At 42.4% G+C, this 12,084-nt stretch overlaps 1 protein-coding gene across 4 annotated transcripts in view; it reads left to right on the top strand.

Annotated features, from left to right (window-relative positions):
* The window catches only part of LOC6501379 (Down syndrome cell adhesion molecule-like protein Dscam2), a 30,206-nt gene that overhangs the window by 16,940 nt on the left and 1,182 nt on the right, over window positions 1-12,084 (top strand). For 3 of the 4 annotated variants that reach the window (XM_014911529.3, XM_001955080.4, XM_044714156.1), the window contains 22 exons: window positions 194-398; window positions 2,280-2,411; window positions 2,498-2,647; window positions 2,731-2,876; window positions 3,157-3,292; window positions 3,597-3,716; window positions 3,991-4,143; window positions 4,202-4,718; window positions 4,817-5,027; window positions 5,149-5,404; window positions 5,488-5,631; window positions 6,814-7,122; window positions 7,219-7,374; window positions 7,779-7,958; window positions 8,109-8,483; window positions 8,824-8,949; window positions 9,446-9,761; window positions 10,180-10,343; window positions 10,612-10,860; window positions 10,949-11,176; window positions 11,280-11,544; window positions 11,792-12,043. In XM_014911529.3, the coding sequence (XP_014767015.1) occupies window positions 194-398; window positions 2,280-2,411; window positions 2,498-2,647; window positions 2,731-2,876; window positions 3,157-3,292; window positions 3,597-3,716; window positions 3,991-4,143; window positions 4,202-4,718; window positions 4,817-5,027; window positions 5,149-5,404; window positions 5,488-5,631; window positions 6,814-7,122; window positions 7,219-7,374; window positions 7,779-7,958; window positions 8,109-8,483; window positions 8,824-8,949; window positions 9,446-9,761; window positions 10,180-10,343; window positions 10,612-10,860; window positions 10,949-11,176; window positions 11,280-11,544; window positions 11,792-12,043 (4,790 nt within the window). Of the gene's footprint in view, window positions 1-193; window positions 399-2,279; window positions 2,412-2,497; window positions 2,648-2,730; window positions 2,877-3,156; window positions 3,293-3,596; window positions 3,717-3,990; window positions 4,144-4,201; window positions 4,719-4,816; window positions 5,028-5,148; window positions 5,405-5,487; window positions 5,632-6,813; window positions 7,123-7,218; window positions 7,375-7,778; window positions 7,959-8,108; window positions 8,484-8,823; window positions 8,950-9,445; window positions 9,762-10,179; window positions 10,430-10,611; window positions 10,861-10,948; window positions 11,177-11,279; window positions 11,545-11,791; window positions 12,044-12,084 lie in introns of those variants that run through there. The other variant, XM_044714158.1, reaches the window with a different exon arrangement.

A 12,084-nucleotide genomic window follows, 5' to 3' on the forward strand; every position in this document is an offset into this window, starting at 1 on the left:
AATATTATTTTTAATTGCCTGAAGAGAAAAAGAGTAAACAGCACGAGTACTATATAAAATAACCTTATAAAGTATATTTTCCCAAGTGCACACACTAAGCTCTGAAATTATTGGCCTCAGCCAAAAGGCAATATTCGCTCCATGGCCCTTATTGATTTTTGTGGTGTCTGAACAATCTCCTCTTGGATTGCAGTTCGCCTGGCTGCTGGACTCGCAGCCCATCATGGATGTCTCGCTGCATCATCGGTTTGCCATCGGACAATTTGTCGATATGTCCGGCGATGTGATAAGCCATTTAAATATCTCGCACGTGCGACCCGACGACGGAGGCCTATACAAGTGCGTGGCCAGCAACTCGATGGGCAGTGTTCAGCACTCGGCCCGGCTGAATGTTTACGGTAAGTTGATAAATTGGCTCGGAAAATCAATTACCCACACTCCGGCCCCTTAATTGTGTCAAATAAATGGGTTTCTCAGTACCGTTCCATTTCATTCTGTCCGTTTTGTTATCGAAAATTCGAAAGCCGCCTTTGTATTTCGGGCCAAACAATGCAAATCACAAAAGACTTTGACTCTGGGCCATGAATATCGTTCTCAAAGCGGCTTCTGCAGCTTTTGTATCAGCGGAATCGACAATCGAAGCACCAGCTGATTGAAAATACTACCAAGGCAACGAGACAAACACAGTCTGGTGAAAGGAGTGTCGAGATATATGGTGGAAAATAACTTAGCTATTCACTGAAAAATTCTTGGTGGCGCGTCAAAGAAAATCTCTTGAGGCAAAAAACTTTGATGGTTTTGTCGGAAAGATGATTTGGCTTGTCACACAACATGCAGTCAAAGACAACACATAAAAAAAATCCATATACATACAGAAAAAATTATTTAAATTTTTAAAATCTACTAGGATCAGAAGTTTTATATATTTACATCTAGGCTTAAAAACTGTAAATGCTAAAAACTTTCCTTGTAAATATTTTTAAAAGTTATTTCTTAAGTGACAATTAAAATTTGGAGTGTTGAAATGCTCGCACCAAATGCCAGGAGTCCTGGCAGGATAATCACTGTTACATCGACGTTCATAAACTGTAAAAAAAAAAAAAGTTTGTTATTCGCAAAATCCTCCCAGATTTCCGTTCGTCGTTTAAGTATCTCTTGACTGCTGAGCTTTTCAGTATTGTAAGCAGTTGGGAAAGCGTAATCTTAATGTGTTAATAATGCATAAACGAATGGATATGTGACAGATATAAATCATACGCCCTGTGTACGGGAAATGATTGATGACGTCGCAAGGAAGAAGGCAGCTCCAATCCGCTTTGAGTCCTTGTGTGCGTATACTTGATATTTAAGTGGGCCTGCATATTGATGATAAATGATGATGTTTTCAATACAGCCCCGCAGCTAAATTGAAAATCAAATTAGGCATGGCCAGTTGCTAGCCCACTCGTTGAAGATGTATGGAAAATATGATTGAGCGAATGAAATCAACAGAGGGGGTCAATTGGGGTTTTATGAGTCTACTAGAGAGGTTATTTCATAGTCCTTTTGGCTTTGCTGGTTTGCCACACCCTCGGAGAGACTTTAGCTGCCATAATAATGTCAAAATGATTTCGATTATGAACAGCTCTTGCCGCAAACCAATGCCCCCAGCCACTCCCACATTTCCCCTCAAATGTCAGATGCGGCGGATGCAGAGCTGACGAAGCCACAGGCATGGGCTTGCCTGTTTAATTATGAATATTGCAATTTATGCAACGCATTTATCCATGCAACGAGCTGCATTAGCAGCACTAAAAATGCACACACACGCACACAGTCTTGCGGCTTCAACTGCAACTGCATCTGCATTTTATGTATTAACGACGCATGTGTGCGAAATGAATATAATTGGAATTATTCAGCATACATGCTGTGTTTCAGCCTAATTGCATTTTGTAACTAATTTAATAAATTTCGCAATGCTCCAAAAAAATACAGTAGATACTTTATGAAAATGGAATGTTCGTTTCGTCGAAGTAATTGAAAAGTTCAATGATTGTAAGGAAGCTTAGAACTATTAGTTTTCTTATAAAAATAATTTGATATTTTTTTATTCCTGAGTGATGTGGAGTTAAGGGGTCTCATTCCCAGGCTTTTCTATCTCAGAATAGTTGAATAGTTTTCCCACAAAATTTATGTATATGTACTTGGTTATGATATTAGGGACTAGTTTAAGTCTTTAACTAACTAACATTGTTTGCAAAAAAAAATATTTATATTTTTTTCCTTATATTTTCAAGGACCTCCTTATGTTCGAGCCATTGGACCGATCAAAGCAGTCGCCGGAGAGGATATAATTGTTCATTGTCCGTTTGCCGGTTATCCCATTGAGCAGATTAGATGGGAGAAGGCGCACCAGGAATTGACAACGAGTAAGACAAATTGCAGACAGGGCGTTGGACAGAGGAATCTCTTGGCTTAGTCTACTCCATTTCCAAACATTTTCCTCTCCTTGCAGACAGTCACTACGAGTTGGCCTCTGTGGCCGAGGGCGGGCAGTTGGTCATCAAGAATGTGGAGCCCGGACGGGATCAAGGTATCTACACGTGCATCGTACGTAGTCGAGCTGGCGAGGAGGCGAGGCGGGACATGCAATTGAATGTGAACAGTAAGTAGTGGGGACTGTCAACCATTTTCTCCTTTCGGGAGATATTAACGTTTGCCCGCATTGTCGGCTAATCGCTCATCAAGGTCCGCCCGTCATCGAGCCCTTCAAGTTCCCCAAGAATCTGCAGGAGGGTGGACGGGCCCAAATCACCTGTGCGGTCTCCTCCGGCGACATGCCCATATACTTTGGATGGAAGAAGGACGACAGCTCCATTCCCAGCAGTTTGCAGGTAAGGCCATTACTTCAAAGTGCATTGAAAAAGTTTCTAGTATCGTTGTGTCCTTTTGCTACATTTAAGATACCTTTTAAGTGTTTTGTTTTACGGGTAGCTGTGAAGAGTAAGTGTGTTATTTAAAAAAGCCTTAAGACTAATTAAAATACAATAAGAGTAAAAAGATTATAACTAATAGTCCGTTACAAAATATTCTATATATTGAACATTGCAGGGTATTCGCAGTCATGGTTCTTTTAAACTAATAAATTTTTACTTGTGTTTTTCAATTTACAAGATTACCGAGAAGAAGGAAGAGTTCTACTCACTGCTGGTCTTCAAGGATATCAGTGCGAAGCACAGTGGCAAGTATACCTGCTATGCCAGCAATGCTGCCGCTAAGGTGAACTTTACGGCGGAGCTTCAGGTGCGAGGTGAGTGGGCGTGGCAGGTGGATACCGTGTTCTGGAATCCAGATACCGGATGGGATGAAGTTGAATGCGATGCGATGCTGTGTGTGTCTATTGAAGCGTTGCGACGTTGTTTCAAAATAAATCACACAGGATTTGTGCGCCGGTGGCTGCCAAGCTTGCCCTTTTTCGGGCACACAAAACAAAGATACACATCCATGCCGGACGGAGAGTTGTTAATTTTCTTTCTGTGTTTCTGTTTTTTTTTGGCATTTTTGTTTTCTTACCCGTCGTTACGCCATTGCCCTATGGCACGGTCACGTTTCAGTGGCGCCTCGGTGGAGCTACGAACCAATGGACACGGCCACTATGCTGGGCAACACAATATCGATAAATTGCGAGGCGGAAGGATATCCGATTCCAGCTATTACCTGGTTCAAAGGGCAGGGTAAGTTTGCCAATACCAATCGGCCTGGGATTTGTACATACAGTTCATTAATGTTTAGGTGGGTTTAGGCGTAGGAACCACCTAATCCATGAAAGGGTTTCCTCCTACTTCAAACTTATCAATTAACCTTTTGTTATTTTGGCCAAAATCGGAATGGAAAAAAAGTAAAAAAAAAAAAACTAAATGAACTATTTGGTACTACGTTTTTTGATAGTTAGTACCATTTATATATATTATTGTATACGAAAATGTATTCTTTAAATTCGCTTTAAAGGCAAGACATCAAAGGACTTTAAGCCGCTGAATATGAGAAATCATTCGCTGGTTCTGAACTTAGCCACGGACAACGATGAGGGATACTACATGTGTCAAGCAACCAATGAAATTGGAGCTGGCCTTAAAAAGACAATACGCATTAATGTCAATGGTAATGAAAATGGGAAGCCGATAAAGTCAGGTATAATACACTTTTCTTAATTGTACAGAGCCCGCCCGTTTTGAACAGCCCGCCCGGAATATAAGCTCTCGCCGGAATGATCCTGTGACCTTAGATTGCCATGCCAAGGGTGATGAACCCATCACTATTGGTTGGACCCACAACAATGGCCGAATTGACTTGAATAACTTTAGGTTTAGCATTGCGGAAATGAAAACCGATAAGGGCGTCGATTCTCAATTAACAATCGGACACTCGGATCGCCATGATTCGGGCGTTTATCGCTGCATAGCTGAAAATCCCTACGGAAGGGCGGAGCAAATTATTTTTCTGGCAGTGCAAGAACGACCAGATACTCCTTCAAATTTGGACATATTCGAAGTGGGTTCACGGACAGTAAAGCTGAGCTGGCGGCGGCCTTTTGACGGAAATTCACCGGTGCTTAGTTATTTGGTCCAATATCAGGCGCTCAAGTATCTTCAGTCCCATGTGGGTGGAGCTGGAGGAGATTGGAACGGGCAGAATGTGATCAATGTCAGTCTTCCATCAACGAGTATTAGTCGAAGGTATAATTTTTTTTCAAACTTATATACTACATAATTTAATTTATCTTTAATATTTTGCATAATTTCTTTCTGTGCTATTTTCTCTTTTCTTTCGCCAGTTATGACAGCGACCTGCGGGAAAGTGCTATTGTGGCGGGTCTGACACCTGCGACTACCTTCCTGATTCGTATGCAAGCCATTAACGAGATCGAGAGAAGCGCCTACACAGAGGCCATCGTCCTGAAGACCCAGGAGGAGGCCCCCACTGAAGCTCCTTCCAATGTGCAAGTGCAAACAGGCGGTGAAAGTGAGCTAATTATTACGTGGCAGGTGAGCGAAAATGGTCCATCTTCCTATTATTGGAAGAAATTTTAGTCTGAAATTCGTAAAAAGTTATATATCTTTTCACTTACTCAGTTATTTAACTTTTGCAATTATATTATTTTTTCAGATTCCGCCACGGGAGTCTTGGAATGGGGAGCTTATTGGATACACCGTGAACTGCAGTGAGGAGAAGCAGAACATAAACTACATCAGTGTGGTGAACAACTCCCTGAAGTCCACAATTGTCAGTGGCTGGGCAACGACCAAGGCGACATTGCGGGGGCTGAGGAAGTACACCCGCTATGCGGTCACCATCCGGGCGATGAACAGCTTCGGGTCCGGGCCGTGGAGTGCTGCGATTTTCGGTACAACTGCAGAGGGAGGTGCGTTGATAATGAACTCACTTTGGCTTTGCGACTCTATCTGTATCTATGCATCCGTGTTTTTGTTTCTCAAACTCTTGCAGTTCCGGAGGCAGCGCCTCAAAACGTGAACTGCACTGCCTTGTCATCGCAGAGTTTGAAGATTTCATGGCAGGAGCCACCGCTCCAGTTTCACGGCGGCATCATACAGGGCTATAAAATTTTATATCGCCCAATTGTGCATCAAAGTGAGTATATACTGCATACCCCGTACATACTACATAAACTCCGCCTTATTCCGGCTGCGGCAGTTTGCAGTTGGCACTTTATGACGCTGATTTTGTTGATATTGCCAGTGCCAGAGAGCGCTGTGCAAACAGCTATGGATATGATACGATATCCAGGCAGACATCCAGACAGCAGGATGTCCCGGGATAAAGTGCAAGTGAAGATGGGGGGCGGGTTGCCCGACTTTATTGGTTTTGGCGTAGGGTTCAATGGGTTGGCACTGTGGCCCATTGATGAGACTGCAAGTTGTTGATTTTGGCGCTGATTTATCAAATCTCATCGAATCAATAGAGCCGCAAACTGAATAGACATCGCTGCTGCGAGTTCATAAGTATTGACAAGTGAGGTTATTGCTTGGTAATGGAAAAGCAAAGTTTCGTATTTGAAATATTATAGCCATGATTGCTTGAATATATTTAAGGCATGTAATAAATACAAATTTTAACTGGAAAGGATTAATAACATCGGAAGGAGCCGAAGTTTAGTTGCCCCTAAAGTAAAATGACAGCTTTATCGGTCCATCGTTGGGGGCCAGTTTTTCCTTAAATACATTTTTTACCCTTTTTAACATTTCACAAAAAATCTAAAAATATTTTGTTCTTGCCCCTATACAAAGAAGCCCCTATAAAAAAGTGAAAAAATTCGATAGAATATTTGGTCTTGGATTTTAATGCAGATTGATGGAGAATCGGTCCACAAATTGATTAAGATATTCCGCTCAAGAATCGGATAGAAATTGGGGAAGATATAGTCATCGCAGGGGCCCATTTTGTCCTTGCATGGGTTTTGCACAATCCTAAAGGGGAGCCCCTATAAAAAAGTGAACAAAATCGAAAAAATATTTTTTTCTTGGATTTTAATGCAGATTGATGGAGGGTCGGTCTACAAATCGTTAAAGCAATTCCACTCAAGAATCGGATATAAATTGGCCAAGATATAGTCATCCCAGGAGCTCATATTGTCTTTCAATAGTTTTTTCACAATTTTTAAAGGAGGTTTTTCAATTATACATTTTTGCTTTATAGCTGAGCCACAGAGTCTGTCATATAACTTGAATAAAAAGCATTGGGTCCGTTCTCTATTGATTTTCATCATATTATCTTATATAATTCTATATATTTTATACAAACCTTTTCCCTCAGTTGACTTTCCGGCTAAGCTGGAAATCAAACGCACTTCAAACCTGGAGACATATCTGCACACTCTGCACAAGGCCAGCAACTATTCAATACGAGTTTTGGCCTACACAGCCACCGGGGATGGACTGGCTAGCCTGCCCCTATACTGCCAAACGGATGACGACGTGCCGGATGCTCCATCAGCCATCAAGGCGGCTGCTCTTACAGCGGATTCGATTTTGATTTCGTGGCTTACGCCAAAGAATCGAAATGGAATCATTTCGCACTACACGGTTTACGCACGGGAAGCAGGTCGCAAGGGCCAGGCTAAAAGTGAGTATTATACAAGGACCAGAAAAGCCTTGGTCCAGCAACAGGAGGTCCTGACATGAATGCTATCGTTCATTTGACTCTTTTGCGCGGGTGCAGCTCACATGGTGCGTGTCGATGAGAACGGCTACCCGGTGATATTCGAGGCACGTAGCCTGGCCGAGAATCAAATGTACGAGTTCTGGGTATCGGCCTCCACATCCGTCGGGGAGGGCGAGCCTACTTCGGTGATTGCCCAGGCAACCAATACAAGAGGTAGGCAGAATCAGATAAATATACTCAATAAACAGAACAATAGATTTGAATTTATGCACTCGAAAATATAACATTTGTTGTATGAAACTTAAAAGAAATATAAGAAAACCCCAATCGCATCTAGAATAAAATATGTTATTTATTTACATTTAAGATCGAAAAAAATATTTATTTTCTTCGATATTATTATGTATTTTGTTTTGCCAACACTATTTTTATGAGTGCATATATCCAAATAAGCTGGTAAATTGTCGCTTTAATTAAAAATCGTCATTTATTTTGCACGCTGGCGAAAAGCCACCACACCAACCGCAACATTTTAATTTCGTTCACCTAACTATATGTCCTGTGACTTTCTGTTGTCCACTTTCCGCCTTTTACCTACGAAATTGGACATGTTACAGCCCCCGCACGCATCGCGTCCTTTGGTCAGGTCGTTCGGAAAGCTGTGGGTACAGCTCTGGTGTTGGAGTGCCTGGCAGTGGGGAATCCCACTCCTCGAGCTCGCTGGCTGACCCGGGATCGTCCTGTCACTTTTAGTCCCTTCTACGAGGTCACTAACGAGGGAAACCTAAAGATACACCGTGAGTAAAAAACAAAATTTACAGTTCTTTTTGCGAAATTTTCTTAGGGGTAGACTGATAATTAAAATGAATTGCTTATTCGTACATTTACACCTTCTCCTCATTAATACATGCTAACGAATATCCCATTTCCTTACGATTTTCTTGTAGGCGTGGAAGGTAGTCTTTCCGGAAATTACACCTGCACGGCGAACAACCTCTTTGGAAGTGACGAGATCCAATACCAGGTGATTGCGATGAAGCCACCGGCCGCACCGCAAATCATCGTGCAGTATGCTTCCGCCGACAGCATACGGGTGAGCTGGGATGCGCCCGACGACGGTGGAGCTCCGCTCCAGGGATACAGCATCTCGTACCACACGGCCGGCGAGAGTTGGTCCAACACCGAGCTACTGCCGGAGAATAATGCCTACACGATATCGGGATTGAAGTGCGGAAATCAGTACATTATAAAAATGTCCGCTCACAATATGGTGGGCTCTGGGGTGGCCAGCGAGGAAATTAATGTCTGGACGAAAGGCAAAGGTAGGCTTAAAATCAAACCATTCAATCCACAGCGGTCCTGTCCTGAATTCAAATTTCTTCACTGACCATAAAAGCCAATCGGTGAAGGGGCAGAAGTTCAAGTCATACTTGAGGCTAAATAAGTAGTTCAATTTCTTAAAAAATACTTGTTACCTTTTCACAAAAAGCCCTTACCTTTTCACAAAAGTCCACCAGTCCTTATGAAGTAAGGATTTTTTATAAGAAATGCCAAAGGTCTATATATTCGGTATATTTTCGGTACTATTTTTGTGACTCATATTGTAGGTCTCTGTCCAGATGTTTTCCTTTATCCTTTCACATTTTGGATTTTCATTTCCAGCTTCCCAGGCACCGAATGGCAACGAACTAATTGCCACAAATGCGACGTGCGTGAATTTGAAGTTGTCATCGTGGCACAACGGCGGCTGTGGCATCCATCATTTCTCCATCGAGCACCGACCTCTGGGTGAGTGAAAATTAGCAATGAATGCAATGCTAGAAATTTGCATCTGGGTGTTCCAATTTACATAAAATTTAAATTTGACGGAAATGTAAAATTCCTATATTCCAAACTTTTTTAGGGTTAAGCCCTGAAGGAATTTCAATTTTATAAACGTATCCAATCTATCCGAAACATTCCAATTAATATTTGTGATTATATAATTAAGAGTATCTACACGTCACTTTTTGCTTATGCTGTCTCCGGTTGTCCAGTGGCTGTCGCATAATTTCCTTTAAATTAAATACAGTTAATATAATTATTTTTGTTTTCAATTAACTGACCAATCTACAGCCATTTGTATTAATAAATATTTATCAAGTTAAATCGTAGTATGAGCCATGTCCAACGTAGCGTATGATGTACAATTTCCCTTTCTTCTGTTTTTCCGGGCCGTAAATGCACAATTTTATTTGTAAAAATGTTTTTTTGTTTGTTTTTTCCATGGGCCATCGCCCTTTAGGCGACATACGGTGGACAGTCGTCACATCGGATATTTCGAACGCCGAGGAAAATCGTGAAAATTTAATTTTCTGCGACTTTCTGCCAGCCAAGTGGTATCAGCTGCGCATCTCAGCTACCAATGATGCGGGAAAGACGACGGAGCATTATCATTTCAGCACCACGAGCATCGATGGCATCACCATTCCGCCACCTCCGGTTTTCCCCTCGGAAAACGATTTGATGAACAATCTGATAAACGCAACAAATCCAACCAGCGGTGATTGGTTCTCGACGCTAATTGTTGTTGTCATCATCACCGTTTCCATCATCACGATGTAAGTGCCTTCTGCTTTCATGCGAAATGGTTGGGAGGGCCGTTACGGATGCCCTGAATTGGCCAGCAAAAAGGGGAATTGAATAGGGAATTGGTGACCTGACCAGGGCCTTCGGAGGTCATAATGGCTTGCGAATGTTAATTAAGGATTTATGAACTATTCTGCTAGGGTTGATGGAGTTAACGACCGTCTGATGCGTATGAGGCTTAAAAAAAAAAAAAATATACCCATTACAAAATTTTAAACCAAATATTTATCTTATCATTATCCTATTATTAAAGTGTTTCGGAAAATTTTACATTTAGTGACATTACATTACATTACAGAGTGATTATAAGAATAGTTAGAAAGGGGAATATTGTAGCTTCTTCCTACAATTTAAGCGACAATTGAATTTTATTTAATCTTCGTTTCCTAGAGCTCTGACCATCAAGCATCGACGCACCTTGTGCGGACCGATTGCTGAGGGCTACGAGTCCAGGGCGTTGCCCGGGGACTACAAGGAGGACCACGAGAACCGACGCAATCAGCAAGTATACAGCGCCTCACCAGTAAAGACGGTGGACAAGAGCAATGAGTCCGGTAAGCCCATTAAGACAAACTCCAACACACACATGAAGCAATTAAAACACAGCTTACACCCTCAGGAAATGCAGTCAATTTAAAAAGTGTGTATAGTTTCTAGTGTTTTTTTGCAAAAATTAAACATCTAGATTATGGATAAAAAATAAAAAGTTTCTTTTTTAATTATTTTCCTTCAAATTGTTAAATCACTGTTTATTTTTTCCTGAGAAATGAATTACAAAGTCTTATCCAAAAGTTTCTTTTATTTCTGGTATCATTGGAACAGAAATGTACGAAATTTCGCCGTATGCCACATTCAGTGTGAATGGCGGACGGACAGGAGCTCCTGCTAAAACGCCTACACGTGCTGTGGCGGCTCAAACGCCCCTTGACTACACCATGCAGTTCAAGACATTTGGCCATCCGGAGGGTGACAACCTGAATGCCACCGCCTATCCCTTGTTGCCTAGCTCCGGATTTGGGCATGTGAAAAGTAAATCCAGTTGGCACAAGCAGCGCTACTACAACACAGAAGGTATATAATTTCTTAATTCTATTTCAAAAATAATTTTATTTATAGCTTTATGAACCTGTTGGGATATTATTTATATTTTATTCTTCAGATGAGTCCACGCTGAGCAAGTCCATGACCATTGTTGCCGGCTCTCAAGCTGGCCATTCAAAGAAATCCAGTGGGGGAAGGAGCGTTAAGAACAGCGCTACATGCAGCGGTGTGGTGGCTGAGTCTGAGTCGGACACGAGCATCAGTCCTAGTACCGAGTTCTCCAACATGCCAACCTATCGAGTGCCCTGCAAGTCATCGCGCAGCAGCGATGGTCGTGCGGTTGTAGGTGCGTATACGTAATATTAGTATCTTCAATAATAACATCATATTTTTATTAAATGACAAGTAATGGGCATTGTTATTTTATTCGTTTATTAAATATATTTTAGATATGTTCCGGCCGGATTCAAGTACTGAGTCCAACAACGATCAAGGCTCCCCGGGTCCGGAGAGGCGACACAACACCCCACGCCACATCCTGGGAATGGGCATGGGAATGGGAATGGGCATGAGCGGAGGCGGCGGCGGAGGCGGTGGCGGGGCCCCGGGTGAGAAGCGGAGCGGAGGCCAACGCAGTCGAAAACATGGAAGCGGGCCTCAGCAGTCCAGCAACCAAACGTTGGAGCGAAGAAAGTGCCCTGGTAGTAGCAACAGGTAGTTCAGGTACCTAAACCCTAAACAATCCAAATTAAATTTGTCCACAAAAAGTAAATCAATCAATCAAAGAGAAATAGTTAAAGGAGGTATGGCATTCAACTGGGATTTTTTAAAGAAAAATACAAAATGGAAAATTTTTTATTAAAAATAGAGATTCCATTTGGTGTTGTACTAGTTAAGGTGTCATAAAAACTACTTGTTAATTTTCTTGATTAATCAAAACGGCTCCATTCCAAATCTTTAGCGTAGACAGTGAGGTCGATGCCGAGACCGCAGCCTCGTTGGCCGCCTCCATAGCCGCTATGGCGGGGGCGGAGCTCTCCGGCGGATTCCGACCACCGGCAGGATTTCACGACGGACGGGAACTAGGCGACCAGAGCGATTGCGAGCGGGAGCAGCGGGCACTTGACCTGGAGGTGCAGCGGGTAATGGAGAGCACCGGGGACGCTCAGCTGGCCAAGATGGATCGCGAAGAGTTGACCTCACTGTTGGCAAGGTAAGGTATCTGAATCTGAATCAAACTTGCCGCCCAATGTG

The sequence above is a fragment of the Drosophila ananassae genome, chromosome 2L (assembly GCF_017639315.1).
Source record: "Drosophila ananassae strain 14024-0371.13 chromosome 2L, ASM1763931v2, whole genome shotgun sequence".
NCBI classification, from domain to species: Eukaryota; Metazoa; Arthropoda; class Insecta; order Diptera; family Drosophilidae; genus Drosophila; species Drosophila ananassae.